Genomic DNA, 23673 nt, shown 5'->3' on the forward strand with positions numbered 1-23673 from the left:
CAGCAGATGCTATTGATACCCCACATTTGTATCCTTTGGCTCTTCACATTTGTGTGCATGCAGGCCCACCTTATATCTGCCAACCTCAACTTGTCTTTGTGGCCAGAGAAATGCCATACACTAATTAGATTAGATTTGATTTCTGCCCATTTTTTAACGTAATTCTGTGGCAAGTTAGATGTGTAATCCTGAATGGTTTAGACCTGTCAGGGCTTACCTTGAACCACATAGTTGCTGCTCAGAGAGAGTAGGGGCAGAATGTAGACATGAGGATTCCATATTGTTTGTTGTGCCTATTGTTTTGAAATGTTACTGGTATTATATTTGTGGTATTCAGACATTCTTTATTTCAGATTATTTTAGTTCTTTTGGTCACCTTGTTGTGTTAGTACCACATTAAATTATTACATCTTTGTAAAACATTTGTAGGGCAAGTTCTCCCCTCATTACTCTTCTACTGGAAAGGTTTCCTGTCTGCAAGGGACATGTCAAATGACACCATGGGGATATTATCAGGAAATCCAGACAGTGGAAAATTCTACATTTTATTCTATAAATAAAAGATCTGTTCATATTTTGTATTGTTTATATATTAATTTCAGGAGAATTGCTGAGTTTACAGTATTTGTCCTAGTCCATTTATTCGAGCTTATTTTCTGTAAACTTTTATGGTTTTCTTTTGTTTACCCTTTTTAAGTTTATTCCTATAATAACATGGGGTTTTTTATGGCTATTTAGAATGTTACCTTGCTTCTTTCATAGATTTAAATAGTTATTCTTATATTGACCATTTTGTATTTTAAAACTCTGTCTTTTGTATTTAAATATAAAATATCAGTAGCTTACTTGGGAAAACTTAATGGACTAGGTTTGTATATTTTAATATTTTTTAGTTTATCACCAGTATGGCAGGATTTCCCAATCTCGGCACTATTATTAACATCTTGGACTAGATAATTCTTTGTTGGGAGGGGCTGTCCTGTGCATTGTAGAATATTTTAGCCGCATTCCTGGCCACTACCTATAAGGTGACCAACTTATCCCAGTTTACCTGGGACTGTCCCAGTTTTACAACTGAAAGCCCCATGTCTCAGGAATCTCCTCAGTTCCTGGTAAACAAGGATACTTGTTCACCTTGTCTAATCACTGCATCACAGCAATGTACTCTCCCAACCCATTGTGACAATCAAGTATATCTCCAGACACAGCAAATGTCCTGTGGGGAGCAAAAGCACCCTCTGGTTGAGTTCCACTGCCCTATAGATAAACAAAAAAATCTCATGCTTTGTGTGGGATCCCACCAGCTAAACACATCAGGAATATATCTATAGTGAAACAAATTTAGGTTTATTTAGCATGATGTAGCAAACAAGAATGCATCTCAAAGGACCTTAAGAGTGTTTCAAAAAGGGGGAGTAAGGAGAGACCTCTTATAGGTTTTGGACTTGTGCTGTGAGTGGTTCTAAGGAAGGATCAGTGAAGAAGGGGCAGTTTGGTGATTGGCTATTTTATTCATTTGTTTCACAGGAAACCCAGAGGATTAAAGTTAGGACAGAGTTGGCTTCTGTAAAGGCAGCAATCAAGCAGAGAAAGAATGTTAATCACTTTCGCTGTTGCAGTTCAGTTAGTTTCTGTTAGAAACTTTGGTTCTGTCTGTGTCCTGTTGAAAACTGTTTATATTCTGCTTAGAACTTCTCAGTCTGATTGCCAAGAGGCAATTTTTATTTCCTCATTCCCTATAATATTTGGAATTTCAATGTTTATTAAATATGTTACTACATTTATAAGCAAGGTAACTGTCTTACATATATTGCTTTTAAACTACACACATTTGCTTTAAGAGTCACTGGGATAAACTAAACGAAGTTGCTTCTAAGAATTTTTTCTTTCTCAGAGAGAAAAACACTAGGGGTATAAATGCAATTCAGTAGAGTTAGGAGAGTCTTTTCAACAAATGGTGCCATAACAGTTGAATGTCCATATGCAAAAAGTGAACCTCAACAAGTACTTCACATCTTATACAAAAATGTGTTCAAAATGGATCATAGGCCTAAATGTAAAACATACAGAAGAAGAAAGTAAAGGAGAAAATCTATGTGACCTTGGGTTTGAAAATGACTTTTTAGTTACATTACCAAAAGCACAATCCATGAAAAAACTAACAAAAATGTAAATTGAACTTTATCAAAATTAAAAACTTTTGCTTTGTGAAAGAAATTGTTAAGAAAATGAAAAGAAAATCCAGTTGCCAAAACTTGGAAGCAACAAAGATGTCCTTCAGAAGCTGATTGGATAAATAAACTGACAATGGAGTATTATTCAGTGCCAAAATGAAATGAGGTATCAAGCCATGAAAAGACATGGGAAAAATTTAAATGGATGTTACTGAGTGAAAGAAGCCAATCTGAAAAGGCTACATATGGTAATGTTTCAACTATATGTCATGTCTACAAAAGGCAAACTATAGAGACATTAAAAAGATCAGGGTTTGGGAGAGAGGGAGGAATAAAGAGTCAGAGCAGAGAGAATTTTTAGGGTGGTGAAAATACTCTGTTTGCTACAATAGTGGTGGATACATTTGATACAAATGATACATTTGTCCAAACCCACAGAATATACACCACCAAGAGTGACCCCTAATGTAAACTATGGACTTTGGGTGATCATGACGTGTCAGTGTAGGTTCATCAGTTGTGACCAATGTGCCACTCTGGTGGGGATGTTGATAATGGGGAGGCTGTGCATGTGGGGGGCAGGGGGCGTATGCGAAATCTCTGTACTTTCCACTTAATTTTGCTGTGAACCTAAAACTGCGCCAAAAAAATAAAGTCTTAAAAAAGACATTCTACAGACTGGGAGAAAATAATTTGTAAATTACATATCTGATAAAGGACTTGCATCAAGAATATATAAAGAACTCAATTCAATAATAAAAAAACAAGTAGCTCAATTAAAAAGCACAAAATATCTGAACATATACTTCACCAAAGAATTTATACAGATGGCAAGTAAACACATGAAAAGATCCTCCACATGGTTTGTCATTAAAGAAATGCAAATTAAAACCACAATGAGATGGTACTATGCACCTATTAGAATGACTGAAATCCAATATCATTGATGATAGCAAATGCTGGCAAAGATGTAGAACAACAGAAATTTTCATTCATTTCTGGTGAGATTGCAAAATGGTACAGCCACTTTGAAAGACAGTCTTACAGTTTCTTATAAAGTTAGACTTACCATAGGAACCATTAACCCACAAGAGAATCAAAGACTTATGTTCACATATAAATTTGTACAAGCAGTTTATAGCGGCTTTATTCATAAATTGCTAAAACTAAAACTTTAGAACTTGGAAGCAACCAAGATGACTTCAACAGGGGAATGGAAAACTGTTACATCCATGCGTTGGAAAATTTTTCAGCAATAAAGAGGTACAGGCTATTGATTGACAGCATAACGTGGGCAAATCTTAGATATTATAAGTGAAAGAAGCCAGATCCAAAAGGTTTATATTTTATGATCCATTCATGTGACATTCTGGAAAAGGGAAAACTATAGGGACATAAATCAGTGGACAGGGGTTGTTGGATGGCAAAGTTGTTGACTATAAAGGAGATGCACAGAGGAACTTTTCAAGGAAAAGAACTATTCTTTGTGGTTCTGGGGTGGTGAATACATTTGTCAAAACCCATAAAACTGTGAATCACAAAGAGTGAACATTAATGTATGCAAATTGAAAAAAAAAAAGACATCAAAAAAAGATCAATTCCAGGACAAAATCCAGACTGTGACAGATGAACCTAACTTTATTACAAATGAGTGAAATAACTGCACTGAACATGGGGGTGGGAGGTGAGAGGAGTATCCTAAGTAAGTCTGGAAAATTATGTTTTACTAGAAACTAAGGATAAAGATGAAAGATACGTAAATACTATCCTCTAGTTAGTAAATTTGTTTTCCAGGGGGATGCTGGTTAACAGTTCTGAAACTGCTTTATATGTATAGTAGGCTTGAAAAATAGTAAGTGGTTGGTGGGTGATGGGAGCCAGGTTTCTCACTATTGTAGAGGGAAGTTACAGATAAGAAAGGAAGGTTAGAATGAACTCTGTGGTTCTTAATGAGAGTTGGAAACATCAAGATGAACTCATGTTTAGCTTAGAATATGTGCAGATGGATAGATACAGAAACAATTGTAGATATATGTGTATATGTGAGTGTGTACACATAAATGTATTATCAAACTCTGTCCACTGAGAGGGCCTACACAGAATGACACTTGTGTAGTGGTGAGCAGTCTTAACACCCAGGTCTTGGTTCTAAATAGCAATCTCAAAGAAAAGATGGTAAGCTTCTTAGTGAAGTGGCTGATTCTAGGGCTGGGCAGGGAAACCACAACATGAGCCTATAGCATCTTGCACCAGAAAGTCAGGAAGTGCGCAAAAAATAAAAGGATGGATGGATGTCACAGGGATATAAGATCCAACCTGAAAGAAATCTCAATAGCCAAAGCTAGACCAATTTGAGCAGCAAAATAAATAATGTAGTATTTATTGAGTGAATATGGGCTAGACTTAGTGACTTGCCTTCTATGAATAAAGCATGGAAAGGGAAAAATAGTAACTTTACAGTAAAGGACCCTGTCAGACATTACCTTAACCAAGTGATCAAGGTTAACATCATGAGTAATGTCACATGGATATCATGTACCCCCCTGATATGTTGCAATGAGAAGGGCACTTCACCTCTGTGATATTCTTTCCTAAAACCTATAACCGTGGTCTGACCATGAGGAAGAGCTACCAAACAAACCCAAATTGAGGGACATCCTGCAAAATACCTGACCAAAACTTTCAAGGTTATGAAAACAAGAGAAGACTGAGAAATTCTCTTAGATTAGAGGAGGCTAAGGAGACATGATGAATTAATGCAATGTGGTATCACGGATTGGATTCTGAAATAGTAAAAGAACATTAATAGAAAAATTGGTGAAATGCAAGTAAAGTTTGGAGTTTAGTTAATGGTTATATACCAATGATGGTTTTTTAGTTTGACAGATGGTAATAAAAGATAATAACATCAGAGAAATCTGAAACTGAGGTATATAGAACTCTATACTATCTTAGCAACTTTTCTGTAGATTTTAATTTTTTCTAAAATAAAAGTTATTAAAAGGTTACAGAACAGCATGTAGAGTATAATTTCATTTATGGAAAAGTCTATACATAGATAGACTATACATAGATATGTTTATATGCATTGATAGATGACTTAAAATGTTTACTGAAATTTTAATAGTAATGGGTTTAGAGACATTACTTTCTTCTTTGTTCTTTTCTCTAGTATTAGATATTCATTAATTAGCATATATTATTTTTATAAAAGCAATAACATTGTTAAGTGCAACAGTAAAAGATACTTTCTTTTCAGCTACCTTTCCTAAAATTATTTCTCTAATAATTTTTTAATCAGAAGTTTTATATGTATTTATCAAGTAAAGTGGGGGAAAAAAATGAAAAAAAGACATCCAAGAAAATAGAAGATATGTTTACATATCATAAGAGAATATTAAATGACAGAAATGCTTTGTGTTTCAAGTTTCATGTTTTCAACTTCAAGCAATGTATACAGTACTGGTTTATTTTATCTGTATCCATATTGTAATTTTTCTACAATGAGTAAATATTATGTTCATCATAAAAAATGAATATTTTCATGGTAACAGACATCAGAGCTATAATTAGAACTTAAGTTCAGATTTTCAGGTTAAAGCTTTTTAGAATTTTCTAGGTCATATAATGGCTTGAAATTAGTGTATATCTTAAAATTCAGGTGCAGCTAAATCCCTTACCAAATAACATAATTAAATCATTATTGGGCATAATATTCTTTATTTAGCATATATTTTTAAAGATACAAAAATTTATAAAATATAAGTTCTGTCTATCCCCAAGGATGGGAGTAGGTCAAGAGTTCATTTCACTAAATTTTAAAACCCTTTTGAAATGTAAATAAGAAATTTAACTTTTTAATCAGAATTATATAACCTATACTTACCCAGAGAATCAAAAAGCATTAATATTACTTTTCTAAGAACAGACTGGCTTGGGTCCAGTATTTCAGGAAATATTTATATCATAATGGTATAGCATCTGTGTTTGCTGAGTGCCTTCTATGTCAAGCATTTTATTTACAACTTTTCATTAAATCCTCAAAACAGTCCCATGTGATCTTGGGGTAACAGCAGTGAGTGGCAGCTTGAAGCAAGATCTTAATTCCTTGCCTGGGAATCGAACCTGGGCTGCCTGGGTGAAAACCAGGAATCTTAACCACTAGACCACCAGGGGCTAGTGGCTAGAAGCAGAGCCCTGGCTCTTGACCTCTTTGAAAAACGAATTTTACAGAGACGAAGGTTGTAAAGCAGACACAGAGTTTATTAGAAGCACAGTACACGTGGTAGAGCACAAAGAAAAGCAGTTTATTTAGGACAGAAGCAAAGCAGAGCTACACACTCAGAGAAGAGTGTGGGCATCTTCACTAACAAAGAGCGCTAAAGGGGTGGTTTAAATTCCTTATGTAGGGGCCATCTTCCGGGTCTTTGTTTTCCTCTGGCCAATCATCTTGCTTGTTCCCCATATCCGATCTGACTCAGGGTCCTGTCTAATGTGCATGCGCATCTTTTGGCCAAGATGGATTCCAGTGTGAGGGTCTCTAGGAGACTGGCAGAATATGTTATGCGTTAGTGCCCCCTCCCTTTTTGATCCCCTAGGAACTTCTCTGTACATGTGCAGTTGGGGAGGTCTCCTTGACCTGAAGAATGAAAGACGTGGTCATCTTATCTTTTTACTGCAGCAGAGCTTAGTTCCTCTCTGCTCCTGCTGTTATCTTTTTCCTTGAAATGTCATCGGGGGCCAGGGTGTGGTAGGGAGACCAGCTCCAATTGCTCAGTCTGACACACTCCAGCTTGCTCAGCCTGGGGCCAGTCTACCTCCTACCTCACATGTAGTGTAACCTAATTTTATAAATGTGGATGGAAACTAAATCTCAAAAAAGTTGAGTAACTTGCCCAAAGTTGTATACTATACGTTCAGTAAATTTGTATTATTTGTAAATTAAACATTTTTAAAACTCTGACATTCCTACAACACTCAGAATGCTTTATGTACAAATAATTCTTCATATATATATGTATACACCACCCTAAGTTCATAGTTTTTGTACTAGCTAATGTAAAAATTACTACAAGTGTAGTGACAATTATGATGAAATTTCAGCAAATATGTGTAAGTTTCTGAATTTATTTTATGTTACTTTTAGGAAAGTTTTAAAACACCAGGCAAACCAGTTCTTTCTGCATATTTTGTCATTCTGATTTTAATAAGTTCAGGTTTATACTTTATGTTTTAGAGTAATTGCATTTAGTAACCAAACATATAGTAATCATACTCTTGTACTTTCTGTTTCAGTCAGAAAATGTAACTGTGACAAAGGATTTTCAAAGGGTAGAAAATGCTTATCACATGGAAGCAGAGGTATGTACTTATCTTAAATAACTGGAAACAGCACGACTTTGTGGGGACAGTTTGCATTTAATTTTATTCTTGAAACTCAGTGTATACGAGAAATGCTTCTCATGGTATTGATAAAAGATTATTTTTCTCAATCATTTCTGGTATTACATATCTGGGTGAGCTTTTAAAATAAATTTAATGAGATTTAAGAGAAGTTGTTTTGAAATGGAATAAAAATAGCAGAGGGAAGTAGCATTTAATTGCCACCTGAATAAAATTTTAGTAATGTTATCATCTAGTGAGCAGGAAACACTACAGGAGAAAAATTTCTTCTCCTCAGATAAATAGCAAATTAATAGTCATAGAATAAAGGATTGAAAGACTTTTCAACATTCTTTTGTTTCACAATGCAATTTTATTGTTTTGTGTTCAGGTTTATTTAGAAATAAAAACTACTCAACCTTTGCACAAATTAAAAAGAACAAAATATTTTTGGACACTCAATTAATGAAAACATTTAGTTCCTAAAACTGTCGAGCTTTTTACTTATGTTTAAAGATTTTATGATGAGGATTTTATGAAATCAGAGTATGTTACATGTACTTGCGGCTAGGTTACAAGACTGCGCTCTCTTCCTGGTTCCAAACATCTTGGGGTATTTTGGGGCAGTCAGGCTGCCTCCTTGCCACAGGAAACAAACAAGAATGAGATTAGAACGGAATATTGTTTATCTAATCAGAGAATCTTTGCCATTAGAGGCGGAAAATACCTCAAGAAATCACCTAGTCCTACCTTCAGGCAGATAATATATTATTTTTTCTAATTTTAAGGGTGTGACCTTAGGCTTAGATAGCTTAGGCTCAGATTTTTCAAAGATCATATTACAAGAATTAGAATGGAAATTAGGATCCTGGCTTCTTACCTCTTGAGATAGTAATTTCCACAACACACTGTTGTCCCTATACTTACTTTAATAAATTTATAATTTCTTCACTTAAAATTTAACTATCTTATGATGATTTTAGGGATCCATTTGGCATATGTTATTCTGTAGTAGTGGGGACCAAAACATACCTTTCAAAACAGGATGAAGAGTGGTCTGGTAAGAGTCCATATTATGGAAGTCAAAGACTGGGAGTTGTTCTAGCGCTCCTCCAGTAGTTATTACCTGTTTGGACTTCAGGTTGTAGTGAACACAGATGGGCTCTGGTTATCTTAGTTAATGGGGTTTGTTGTGAGGGCACACTAGTAAGTACACTAGGAGGAAAAGGAACAGTCCCAGCAAACATTCAGCCAGGCTTCATGGAAAACTGGAAAGTTTTTCAGACTGATTTATTCTAGGGACTGACCCGCCAGGTACAGAGTGTGCTTTAGAGCTGCTTATTTTGTTGTAAGACATGGCTAAGTGAGGACTTGGCTAAACTCTGCTCCTCGTCCTTTTGCTGTACTTACCTTTTTAATGTCTTGTATTTGAATTTCTTAAGAGAGAATCTGATTATATTTTGTATAGGGCTCCCCAGTAGCCAGAACTCTTATATAGTGTAGTCTAATACATGATTGCCCTTAAGTCAGCATCAGCAGAGACCAGGATGGTAGGGTCATGAGGTATAAAGTATGACAACCTGTGCATAAAGAACAATGTTTGGCTTTATGGCTATGGCTATAGTGAACACCAAAACCTAATATCTGATGTATACCAATATTCTCACAGATAGTTAAATATACAGACTAAGATTAGATGGTAGAACATTACTTGTCACATAATATCTGAAATTTTCATCCTGAAAGGCACTTCAGAGATTCTTTTTCTAACCTCCTGCCTACCCTGCTGCTTCAGCTTATTTTAAAGATATTGAAAGTTAGAAATTATCTAAGTGAGTTCTTTAAGGGTGGGTGGGTGTTTGTATGTTTGGGGTTGGAGTAAAACGTTGACTTTGCAATTCTTATATCTCTACTCTTTCCACTTCTCATGTTGTTTTCCTGTTAACAATTTCAGTGTTGGAGGGATTTTAAAAACCTGGGATATAGTAGGCATTCAATAAAAGTCTATTAAATAGAAAAAGTAGTATAACCAGTTTTCCCCCTCCTTTTCTTTGCACGGTTCCATGTGTCAGGTGTTTTCCATACGTTATCTCATCTAATTTTTTTTTAACTCTTCATCTTTGTTGTGAAATATTTTATACATAGATAGGTTTGAATATAAAAGGCCAATTCCATTTTCAGACATCTAATCCATATAAAATTTTCTAACATTAAACCAAGAATTGACTTACTAGTACTTATCCATTTTAATTGTGTACCTCTCCAAGGACAAAACAAATATTTCTTCCTAGAAGTATATACTTGAGGTTCAGTATCATATTAATGCTACTTTTTTCTTCTCCAAGTTTAGGAATCCCCAGTTTCTTTGGTCATTTCTTATACGACAAGCTCTCTCTTTTGTTAACCAATTTCCTCCTAAAGCATCTACAACTATAGTGTCCTAATTGTGATTCCATATTAGAGAAAGATGATTATCTTCCTTATTCTGGAATGTTTATTTCTAATAACACATATACGCCTGAACATTTTGGCACTTGCATCACATTGTTCCCTTCTGTTGAGCTTACAGTCATAAACAATGATTACAACTAAAAAAGTGTCTTTCTCACTTGGGGCTTTTAAATCATATTTCTCCTATCTTATAGTTTGTTATTATCACCCTATGTTCAGCAAAAATACTGCTCAAAATTAAAGGCCAACTATAGACTTTTTCAGAAAGCTGAAAGAATTCATTACCTGTAGACTTGCAATACAAGAAATGCTAAATGAAATTGGGTAGGTGGAATGAAATGGTACTAAAAAGGAATAGGAATCTACACAAAGGAATGAAGAGCACTGAAAATGGTAACTACACAGGTAGATATGATATTTTTCTTATATCTTCTCTATATCTACATCTATATAAAAGATAATTGTTTAAACAAAAATGATAACGACGAACTTTAGGAATTCTAACATATGTAAAAGTAAAACATACAACAGCAATAGCATGAAGGTCAAGAAGGGAGAAACAGAAGTATAATATTGTAGGTTTCTTATATATGAAATGGCATATCTCCTGAAGGTAGATTGTGATAAATTAAACATGTATATACTATAAACTCTAAAGCAGACACTAAATTAACAACAACAACAAGAGTTACAGCAAAGAAGCCAATGAAGGATATCAAATAGAATGATAAAAATATACTCAATCCCCCCAAAAAAAGGCCGAAAATGGGGAGGGGGGAAAAAAGAAAATATGAGACAAATAGTATAGCAAGATCAGAGGTTTAAATGTAACCATATCAATAATCACATTAAATATAAATATTCTAAATACCTCCATTAGAAGGCTTATATTTCAGATTGTATAAAAAAACACACCTCACCTGTAAGCTGCTTGCAACAAATGTACTTTATTTTTTTTTCTTTTATTAATAGAATTTATTTTTTTATATCTTTATTGGAGTATAATTGCTTTACAATGGTGTGTTAGTTTCTGCTGTATAACACAGTGATTCAGCTACACATATACATATATCCCCATATCTCCTCCATCTTGCGTCTCCCTCCCATCCTCCCTATCCCACCCCTCTAGGTGGTCACAGAGCACCGAGCTGATCTCCCTGTGCTATGCAGCAATGAAGTGAGAGAGTAGCATTAACATATATACGCTACCAAATGTAAAATGGATGGCTAATGGGAAGCTGCTACATAGGACAAATGTACTTTAAATATGAGGGCACCAACTGGTTAAAAGTAATGGCAGACTTTCAGTTTCTTAGTCTACGTGTTAGGAGCTTAGAAGTCACCACTGCATCCTAACAAGTAAAAAGCTGAAAAAAAACTGAAATATCAACAACTCTTCTACGATCCATAAGAGAGGTGCACATACAGGGCACACTGCTACCCCCAAAACTGGAGAGACAGACAGACAAACACAGTGAGTCACAGCTTACCAGAGCAGAGACAACAGAAACCACCTCCAGAAATGGTGCCCGGGTAGGGAAATCTGAACTATAATTGACAAATTCCTGGAGGCTCAGTGTGGACAACTCTGAGAATTAAAACTCTAGAGGATCCAGTCATAGAGGGGGACCCACAGTTTTGTGAGATTTACCTCCACGTGCTCGACTAGGTTCTCACTGTGAATATGGGAGAAAACTTCCCTAGTGAGTCTGGCAGAGGGAGGGGGAAAGGAACCATTTTTAAATATGCCAGAGAACTCTGTTCTTCTTAAGAAAGTCTGTCCTCAGGAGAAACTAGTTAAGCAGACCCTAACCTGCTGGTATATTACCAGAGCCTAACTAACCAGAGGGAAGGGAAATACCGAAATCCAATCCACTCTAGCCATCTTCTTCCACCTAAAGAGGAGGAGAAAACAACAACAACAACAACAACAACTCAGAAATACTTGTGAAGCTCACAGTCTGGAGGCACTGGCTCACTAAAAAACTGAGAATCATAAGACAGCAGAACACCTTCCCTCTCCCTGTATCTTACCACCACATTACTAAAGACTTGTTTACAGCAGTTCCTTTTACTCAATATATCATGTCCAGTTATCAAGGAACAAATTACAAGGCACACCAAAAGGCAAAAAATGCAGTTTGATGAGACAGTGCAAGCATCAGAACTAGAGATGGTAGGGATGTTGGAACTATCAGACTGAGAATTTAAAACAAATATGATTAATGTGCTAAGAGCTCTGATGGATAAGTAGACACCGTGCAAGAACAGATGGGCAACATAAGCAGAGAGATTGAAATCCTAAGACCCAAAAAGAAATACTAGAGATCAAAGAAATGAAGACTGAAGAATGCTTCTGATGGGCTTTTTAGTAGACTGGATGCAGTAGAGGAAAGAATCTCTAGGCTGGAGGGTATCTCAATAGAAACCTCAAAAACTGAAAAGCAAAGAGAACAAAAACTGGGGGGAAAAAAAACCCCAGAATATCCAAGGACTATGGGACAACTATAGAAGGTATAACATACACATAATGAGAGTACCAGAAGGAGAAGAGAGAAAGGAACAGAAGAAATATTTGAAGCAATAATGACAGAGAATTTCCCCAATAAATGCCCAAAAAGACCCCTACTGGTGAGCATATTATTTTCAAACTACAAAAAATCAAAGATAAAGAAGAAAACGTGAAAGAAGCCAGAGGAAAAAACACCTTACCTCTAGAGGAAGAAAACTAAGAATTATATCTGACTTTTCCTCTGAAACCATACAAGAAAAGAGAGAGTGGAGTTAAACACTTAAAGTGTTGAGAGAAAAAAAAAAACCCAACCTAGAGTTCTCTACACTGTATCCTTCAAAATTGAAGGAGAAATAAAGACTTTCTCAGACAAAAATTGAGGGAATTTGACTAAGACTGTTTTTTGGGGGGGTGGGGGTGTTTTTTGTTTTTTGTTTTCTGGCCACACCATGCGATTTGCAGCATCTTTCCCAACCAGGGATTGAACCAAGGCCACTGCAGTGAAAGCCCGGACTCCTAACCACTAGGCCAGCAGGGAAGTCCAAAAATTGAGGGAATTTGTTACCATTAGGGCTGCCTTGCAACAACTGTTAGAAGAAGTTCTTTAGAAAGAAGGAAAATAATATAGATCAGAAACCTGGATCTACGTAAAGAAAAGAAGAACATCAAAAAAGGAGTAAGTGAAGGTAAATACTTTTATTTTTCTTATTCTTTTTCTTAACTTCTTACAGTTAATAAACAATGTTGCATTAGTTTCAGGCGTACAGCAAAGTGATTCAGTTATACATATACATGTATCTCTTCTTTTTCAAATTCTTTTCCCATTTAGGTTGTTACATAATATGGAGCAGAGTTCCCTGCGTTATAGATATTTTTCTTATTCTTAATCAATCTAGTGAATAACAGTTTGTTTAAAGTAATAGCAACAATATATTCAATTTTGTATGCTTATGCATGTTTCTTATATATATACTTATGTATGCTGATATATAAGTGAAATGAATGACAGTAATGATACAAGCGATGAGATGGAGGAATTAGGATTATTTTGTTATTATAAGGTACTCGCACAACCCATAAAGTGGTATAGTGTTATTTAAAAGTAGACTTGGATTAGCTGTAAATATGTATTGCATACTTTAGAGAAACCACTAAAAAAAGCTTAAAAATATATAACTGATATGCTGAGAAAGGAGAAAAAAGGGAATCATGAAATGCTCAGTTAAAATCACAAGGGCTTCCCTGGTGGCGCAGTGGTTAAGAATCCACTTGCCAGTGCAGGGGAAATGGGTTCGAGCCCTGATCCGGGAAGATCCCACATGTTGCGGAGCAACTAAGCCTGTGTGCCACAGCTACTGAGCCTGTGCTCTACAGCCCACGAGCCACATCTACTGAGCCAGTGTGCCATAACTACTGAAACCCAGGCACCTAGAGCCTGTGCTCCATAACAGGAGAAGCCACCGCAATGAGAAGCCCGCGCACCGCAACAAAGAGTAGCCCCCGCTTGCAGCAACTAGAGAAAGCCCATGCACAGCAACGAAGACCCAACACAGCCAAAATAAATAAATAAATAAATAAATGAAATTTTTTTTAAATCACAAAAGGCAGAAGACAGAACTTAGAAAAAGGAACAGGGCAACAAATAAACAGTAAAGAATATGGTGGATATTAATCCAACTATATCAGTAATGCTTTGAACATCAGTGGTCTAAACGCAGCAATTAAAAGACAGAGGTTGTCAAAGTGCATCAAAAATCACTACCCAACTATATGTTATCTATGAGAAATCCATTTTAAATATAAAGACATATATAACTTAAAAGTAAATCCATGGAGAAAAATTAATCATGCTAACACTAATCAAAAGAAAGCAAGAGTCATTATTGTAATTTCAGACACAGCAGACTTCATAACAAGGAGTTATCAGGGATACAGAAGGGCATTATGTAATGATACAGGGGCAATTTTCCCAGAGCCATAACAATCCTTGGGGACTTCGCTGGCAGTCCTGTGGTTAAGACTCTGCACTTCCAGTGCAGGGGGCATGGGTTTGATCCCTGGTTGGGGAACTAAGATCCCACATGCTGCGTGGTGGCACAGCCACACACACAAAAAAATCCTTAACGTGCATTTCCCAACTACATGAGGCAAAAACTAATAGAACTGCTAGGAGAAATAGATGAGTCCACTATCATAGTTGGAGTCTCCAACTCCCTTTATCAAGAAGGGACAGATTCAGCAGGCATAAAATCAGTAAGGACCTAGTTGAACTTAACAGTGCCATCAATTCACTGGATAGAATGGACATCTATAAATTACTTCCTCCAAAAACAGTATTCTTCTTCTCAAGCTCTCATGGAGCATTCACCAAGATAGAACACATTTGGCGTTTGGGTCTTTTGAGCACAAGCCACCCATTCTCATTGCTTGGCCCTGCAGTAAACCTTTACTCCCCCGCCCCCCGCCAAAAAATACATTTTAGGCCAAAACTTATACCTTAACAAATTTAAAAGGATAGATCATATAATGTCTGCTCTCTGACCACAGTGGCATTAACCTAGAAATCAATAACAGAAACATAACTGGAAAATCCCAAAATACATGGAGATTAAACAACACACTTCTAAATAACATGTGTCAATGAAGAAATCTCAAGAGAAATTTTAAAATATTTAGAACTAAATGAAAATCAAAATACAGTTTATCAAAATGTGTGAGATACAGTGAAAACAGCTTAGAGAGAAATTTTAGCATTGAATGCATATAGTAAAAAAAAGAAAAATCTAAAATAAATAAGCTAATGTTTCCACCTTAGGAAACTAGGAAAAGAAGAGCAAATCAAGTCCAAAGTAAGCAGAAGAAAAATAATAAGAATTAGAGCAGAAATCAGTGAAACTGAAAACAGGAAATCAATAGAGAAAATTAGTGAAACCAAAAGCTAGTTCTCTGAAAAGATCAATAAGATTGATAAGCTTCTGGCCAAACTAAAGGGGGGAAAAAAAGAGAAAGAACAAATTACTAATATCAGAACTGAAAAAGGAGACATCACTACAAATCCTATGGAAGTACATTACAAGATAAGAAAACTACAGACGAATCTCTCATGAATATAGAGGCAAAAATCTTCAACAAAATATTATTTCCTACATACCAGCAACAAACAAGTAGAATTTGAAATTAAAAACAATTTTCCATAGCACCCCAAAACATGAAATACTTGGGTGTATATCTAACAACATATATGTACAAGATCTATATGAGGAGAACTTTGACACTCTGGTGAATTAGATCAAAGAAGAGCCAAATAAATGGAGAGATATTCCATGTTCATGGATAGAAAGACTCAATATGGTCAGGATGTCAGTTCTTCTGAACTATATCTATAGATTTGATGCAGTCCCAACAAAACTCCCAGTAAGTTATTTTGGGGATATTGAAAAAAAAAAATGATTCAAGTGTATATGGAGACGCAAAAGAACCAGAATAGCCAATACAGTATTGAAGAAGAAGAACAAAGTTGGAGAAATGACATTCCCTGACTTCAAGGCTTACTAAAAGGCTTCAAAAATCAAGATAGTGTAGTAGCGTTTGAAGAATAGACAAATAGATCAGTGGAACAGAATAGAGAGCCAAGAAATAGACTCCTGTATCATCAACTGATTTTTGAGAAAGGAGCAAAGGCAGTACAATGGGGCACAATCATCTTTTCAACAATTGGTGCTGGAACAACTAGACATCCACATACGAAAAAAAAAAGTATCTAGATACAGACCTTGCACCCTTCAAAAAATTAACTCAGAATGTATCATAGACCTCAAGGTAAAACACAAAGCTATAAACATATGAGAAAACCTAGATGGCCTTGAGTATCACAATGACTTTGTAGATACAACACCAAAGGCATTGATCCATGAAAGAAATAATTGGTAAGCTGGACTTCATTACAGTTAAAAACTTCTGCTCTGTGAAAGACAATGTCAGGAGAATAATAAGAAAGTCACAGACCCAGAGAAAATATTTGCAAAACACACTTATTTTAAAGGACTGCTATCCAAAATACACAAAGAACTCTTAAACCTCAACAGTAAGAGAAAAAAAAAAATTAAAAATAAGCCAAAGACCTTAACAGATGCCTCACTAAAAAAGATATATAGATGGTAAGTAAGCATATGAAAAGATGATCCACATCATATGTTATTAGGCAGATGCAAATTAAAACAAAAATGAAATGTCACTGCACACTTATTAGAATGGCCAAAATCTGGAATGCTGACAACACCAAATGCTGACGAGGTTGTGGAACAAGAGGAGCTCTCACTCATTCCTGGTGGGAATGCAAAACGGTGCAGTCATTTTGGGAGACAAAGTTTCCTATAAAACTAAACATATTCCTACCATATGATGCAGCAGTCATGCTCCTTAGTATGTACCCAAAGGAGGTGAAAATGTATGCTCACATAGAAACGTGCACATGGATATTTATAGCAGCTTTATTTATAATTGCAAAATTTGGAAGCAACAAAGATGTCCTTCAGTAGGTGAATGGATACATAAACTGTGGTACATCCAGAAAATGGAATATTATTCAGCCCTAAAAAGAAATAAGCTCTCAAGCCATGAAAATAGGTATGAACCTTAAATGCCTATTACTAAGACAATCAGAAAAGGCTACAAACTGTATGATTCCAACTATATGACATTCTGGGAGAAGCAAAACTATAGCGACAGTAAAAGGATCAATGGTTGCCAGCAGTTAGGGGGAGGGTGGGATGAATAGGGGGTGCACAGAGGAATTTTAGGGCAGTGAGAGTATTCTGTATGAAACTATAATGAGAGATGCATGTCAACATACATTTGTACAAACCCAGTGAATATAAAACACCAAGAATGAACTCTAATGTAAACAATGGACTTTTGGTCATTATGCTGTGTCAGTGTATTGGGTTGGCCAAAGGTGTTATGGAAAAACCTGAAAGAACTTTTTGGTCAACCCAGTAGGTACACATATTGTAACAAATGTACCACTCTAGTGGGGAATGTTGATTATGGTGAGGGGGGACTATGTGTGTGTGGGGTAGAAGGGTATATATGGAAAACATCTGTTCCTTCCTGTCAATTTTGCTGTGTGCCTAAAACTTCTCTAAAAAAATAAAGTTTTAAAAAAACAGATCAATGTGTTATTTAAGGCCTGTGTTTCCTTATTCATTTTCAGTCTGGATGATCTGTCCATTGATGTAAGTGGGATTTTAAAGTCCCCTACAAATATTGTGTTACCATTGATTTCTCCTTTTATGTCTGTTAGTATTTGCCTTATATATATAGGTACTCCTATGTTGAGTATATTTACAATTGTTATATCTTCTCTAACACATTAGTCCAAATGGACTTAATTGATATATACAGAGCATTCCAGCAGAAAGCAGCAAAATACACATTCTTTTCAAGTGCACATGGTTCCATGTGCACATTCTCCAGGATAAATCACATGCTAGGCCACAAAACAAGTCTCAGTAAATTTAAGAAAATTGAAATTGTATCAGGCATCTTTTCTGACCACAATGCTATACAACTAGAACTCAACTATTTAGAAAAACTGCAAAAAAACACAAATGTGGAGGCTAAACAATATGCTACTAAACAAGCAGTGGATCACTGAAGAAATCAAAGAGGAAGTCAACCTAGAGACAAATGATGAAAACATGACAATCCAAAACTTATGGGACACAGCAAAAGCAGTTCTAAGAGGGAAGTTTACAGCAATACAAGCTTACCTCAGTAAACAAGAAAACTCTCAAGTAAACAACCTAACCTTACACCTAAAGCAAAAGAACTAACAAAACCCAAAGTTAGTAGAAGGAAAGAAATCATAAAGATCAGAGCAGGAATAAATGAAATAGAAACAAAGAAAACAACAGAAAAGATCAATGAAACTAAAAGCTGGTTCTTTGAAAAAATAAACAAAATTGATAAACCTTTAGCCACACTCATCAAGAAAAGAAAAGAGAGGGCCCAAATCAATAAAATCAGAAATGAAAAAGAAGTTACAACTGACACCACAGAAATACAAAGGATCATAAGAGACTACTATCAACAACTATATGCCAATAAAATGGACAACCTAGAAGAAATGGACAAATTCTTAGAAAGGCACAATCTCCCAAGACTGAACCAGGAAGAAATAGAAAATATAAACAGACCAATTACAGTAACGAGATTGAATCGGTAATTTAAAAACTCACAACAAACAAAAGTCCAGGACCAGGTGGCTTCACAGGTGAATTCTACCAAACATTTAGAGAAGAGTTAACACCTGTCCTCTGAAACTATTCCCAAAAATTGCAGAGGAGTGAACACTTTGGAACTCATTCTGTGAGGCTAGCATCACTCTGATACCAAAACCAGACAAAGATATCACACACAAAAAAAGAAAATTACAGGCCAATATCACTAATTAACATAAATTCAAAAATCCCCCCAAAAATATTAGCAAACCGAATCCAACAGTACATCAAAAAGATCATATACCATGATCAAGTGGAATTTATCCCAGGGATGCAAGGATTTTTCAGTATCTGCAAATCAATCCATGTGACACACCACATTAACAAATTGGAGAATAAAAGCCACATGATCATCTCAATAGGTGCAGGAAAAGCTTTTGATAAAATTCAACATCCATTTATAATAAAAACCCTCCAGAAAGCAGGCATAGAGGAAACATACCTCAACACAATAAAGGCCATAAATGACAAACCCACCACTAACATCATACTCAACAGTGAAAAGCTGAAAACATTTCCTCTAAGATCAGGAATAAGACAAGGATGTCCACTCTTGTCACTTTTATTCAACATAGTTTTGGAAGTCCTAGCCACAGCAATCAGAGAAGATAAAGAAATAAAAGGAATCCATGTTGGAAAGGAGGAAGTAAAACTGTCACTGTTTGCAGATGACATGATACTATACATAGAAAATCCTAAAGATGCCATCAGAAAACTACTAGAGTTCATCAATTAATTTAGTAAAGTTGAAGGATACAAAATTAATACACAGAAATCTGTTGCATTTCTATACACTAACAATGACGTATCAGAAAGGGGAATTAAGGAAACAGTCCTATTTACCATCTCATCAAAAAGAATAAAATACCTAGGAATAAATCTACCTAAGGAGGCAAAACACCTATACTCTGAAAACTATACGACAGTGATGAAACAAATTGAAGACAACACAAACAGATGGAAAGATATACCATGTTCTTGAATTGGAAGAATCAATATTGTGAAAATGACTATACTACCCAAGGCAATCTACAGATTCAATGCAATCCCTATCAAAATACCAATGGCATTTTTCACAGAACTAGAACAAATAATTTTAAAATTTATATGGAAACACAAAAGATCCCTAATAGCCAAAACAATCTTGAGAATGAGGAACAGAGCTGGAGGAATCAGGCTCCCTGACTTCAGACTATACTACAAAGCTACAGTAATCAAAATAGTATGGTTCTGGCACAAAAGCAGACACATCAATGGAACAGAATAGAGAGCCCAGAAATAAACCCATGCACTTATAGTCAATTAATCTACAACAAAGGAGGCAAGAATATACAGTGGAAAAAAGACAGTCTCTTCAATAAGTGGTGCTGGGAAAACTGGCAGCTACATATAAAAGAATGAAATTAGAACATTCTCTAACACCATGTACAAAAATAAACTCAAAATTGATTAAAGACCTAAACGTAGGACTGGATACCATAAAACTCCTCGAGGAAAACATAAGCAGAAAACTCTTTGACATAAATCACAGCAATTGGGCTTCCCTGGTGGCGCAGTGGTTGAGAATCTGCCTGCCAATGCAGCGAACACGGGTTCGAGCCCTGGTCTGGGAAGATCCCACATGCCATGGAGCAACTGGGCCCATGAGCCACAATTACTGAGCCTGCGCGTCTGGAGCCTGTGCTCTGCAACAAGAGAGGCCGCAACAGTGAGAGGCCCGTGCACCGCGATGAAGAGTGGCCCCCGCTTGCCCCAACTAGAGAAAGCCCTCGCACAGAAACGAAGACCCAACACAGCCATAAATAAATAAATAAATAAATAAATCACAGCAATATTTTTTGATCTGTCTCCTAAAATAAAGGAAATAAAGGTAAAAATAAACAAATGAGACCGAATTAAACTTAAAAGCTTTTGCACAGCAAAGGTAACCATTGACAAAATGAAAAGACAACCTACTGAATGGGAGAAAATATTTGCAAATGATAAAACTACCATATGACCTAGCAATTCCACTCCTGGGTATATATCTGGAAAAAGCAAAAACACTAATTCAAAAAGATACATGCACCCCAGTGTTCATCCAGCATTATTTGTAACTGCCAAGATACGGAAGCAACCTAAGTGTCCATCAACAGATGAATGAATAAAGAAGCTATGGTATATGTATATATATATATATATATATATATATATATGTGTGTGTGTGTGTGTGTGTGTGTGTGTGTATACACAATGGAATACTACTGAGCCATAAAAAAGAATGAAATTTTGCCATTTGCAGCAACATGGATGGACTTGGAGGGCATTATGCTAAGTGAAATAAGTCAGACAAAGAAATACAAATACTGTATATCACTTACATGTGAAGTCTAAAAAATATAAAAAGCTAGTGAATAAAACAAAAAAGAAGCAGACTCACAGATATAGAGAACAAACTAATGGTTACCAGTGTTGGAGGGCAGGGGCAATATAGGAGTGGGAGAGTGGGAGGTACAGACTATTGGGTATAAGATAGGCTCAAGGACATAGAGTTACAACACGAGGAATAGAGCCAATATTTTGTAGTAACTGTAAATGGAAAGTAACCTTTTAAATTGTCCAAAAAATAAAAAATTAAATTAAAAAAATTAAGTGCAACTATTTTAAAAAAAACAGATCAGTGGCTTTCAGGGGCTGGGATCTGGGGAGCACAGGGGAATTTGAGGAAGTTGATGGGACGGATCATAATGGTGGCTACATGAGTAAATGCATCTGTCAAAATTCATAGAACGTATACTAAAAGGAGTGTATTTTGCTCTATATAAGTTATGCCTTAATAAACCTGACTTTAAAAAAATCAAAGGGGTGCATAAAGATATACCATGCTAACAATAACCAAAAGAAAGTTGTAGTGGCTATGATAATATCAGACAGAGTATATTTCAAAGCAAAGAGTATTACCCAGATAAAGATGATTTTATAATGATAAATGGGTCAATCAAGAGAATATAACAGTCTTAAACACATACATTTAATATTAAAGCTTCAAAATACTTAAAGCAAAAATGATAGAACTGAAATATTTGAAATTTAAATAACATACTTCTCAATAACCCATGGGTCAAAGGAGAAGTTAAAAGAGAAATTAAAAAGTGCATACATTTAAGGGAGAATTTATGCCAATTCTGTACAAACTTTTCCAGAAAATGAAGAAGCTGGAATACTTTCCAACTCATTATTTGGAACCAGAAGATAACAAAACTGGGGTGGGGTGGGGGGGACATTACAAGCAAAGAAAACTACAGACCAGTGTCCATCATAAACTTATGTGCAGAAATTATAAACAAAACTTTAGCAAATCAAATGCAGTGATATATAAAAAGGATAATATATAATGACCAAGTATGGTTCATCCCTGGAATGAAAGGTTGGTTCAACATTCAAAAACCGGTCAATCTAATTTATCATATTAACAGAGTAAGAAAGAAACATGTGATGATCTCAATAGATGAAGAAAAACATTTAACAAAGTCCAACATCCATTCCTAATAAAAATTCTCAGCAAACTAGAAATAGTAGGGAACTTCCTCAAAATGATGAAGGGAACCTATGAAAAATCTACAGTTACCATCATATTTATTGATGAAACACTGATTGCTTTGTGCCTAAGATCAGGAACAAGACAAACGTATCTACTCTCACAACTTCTATCCAACATTGTACTTGAAGTTCTAGCCAGTGCAGTGAGGCATGAAAAAGAAATAAAAGGCATCCATACTGGAAAGTAAGAAGTAAAATTGTCTTTATTCATGGACAGCGTGACCATCAATGTAGAAAATCTAATGGAATCTACAAAAAAACTATTAGAACTAATAAACATCAAAAATATAAAATACCTAGGGATAAATCTGATCTTTTAACTGTGTATGCTGAAAACTACAAAATATTGCTAAGAGAAATTAAAGAAGATCTAAATAAATGAAGAAACATACCTTGTTCCTGATTTGGAAGACTCAGTATCATTAAGGTATCAGGTCTTCCTTAATCTATATTTAGAGTCATTGCAATCCCACTCAAAATCCCAGTCAGCTTTAAAAAAAAAAAAACTTGAAATTGACAAACTGATTATAAAAGACATTATTCACTTAGTATTGAAACCAGATAGAACATCAGTCTTCCCTGGATAACATTTATGATTAAAGGCAACTGTTCTTCATTGTATAAGATGACTCAGGAGGTTACCTCATCCCTCTCTTTCTCTTTGCTGCTTCCACATATTTAAAGGCAGAGGACATAGTGAAATAGATGAACTTCTGCATATAGATCTGAAAATAACTTCTGGAAGAAGAAACATACCTCAAATGACAGCAGTGAAGTATGAAGTAATTACCTCTAATCAGGAAGCTAGCTAATGGCATAGATGACTAAAGAGTCATGAAACATTTATCAGGGTTAGAATTTAGCTGAATAATAAAGTTGAAGGGGAAACCCTCCAGTTCTCTTTCATAAAAGTCTCTGACTGATTTAAAATGAAGTTTTAAATGTTCAAGTCAACATTAGATAAATTACAAAATTCATAAGCAAAAATAAATTTAATAACAAAATTTAGTTATAAGTACCAAGTAGGTCTTTCATATCTGTTACATACTATAAAATGACCTCATTGTAACCTGGCTTTACTTTTTTTAACTCACATTTAGAGAAAGATTTGAAATAACGCATCAGACATGAAAATAATTTCAATTGTCATTTCATTTACAGGTCTGCATTACATTTACTGAATTCGGAAAAATGCAAAATATTTGTAACTTTCTTGTTGAAAAGCTAGATAGCTCTGTTGTCATCAGCCAACCCCAGTTCTATCATACTCCAGGTTCTATTGAGAATCTTCGGT

At 35.4% G+C, this 23673-nt stretch overlaps 1 protein-coding gene across 1 annotated transcript in view; it reads left to right on the top strand.

The window, feature by feature from the left end:
- The window catches only part of IRAK1BP1 (interleukin 1 receptor associated kinase 1 binding protein 1), a 33360-nt gene that overhangs the window by 9085 nt on the left and 602 nt on the right, over positions 1-23673 (top strand). The window contains exons 2-3 of the mRNA XM_082405103.1: positions 7470-7535; positions 23541-23671. Of these exons, the coding sequence (XP_082261229.1) occupies positions 7470-7535; positions 23541-23671 (197 nt within the window). The remainder of the gene's footprint in view (positions 1-7469; positions 7536-23540; positions 23672-23673) is intronic.

Source organism: Balaenoptera borealis, assembly GCF_965194805.1.
Source record: "Balaenoptera borealis genome assembly, chromosome: 9".
Classification (NCBI taxonomy): Eukaryota; Metazoa; Chordata; class Mammalia; order Artiodactyla; family Balaenopteridae; genus Balaenoptera; species Balaenoptera borealis.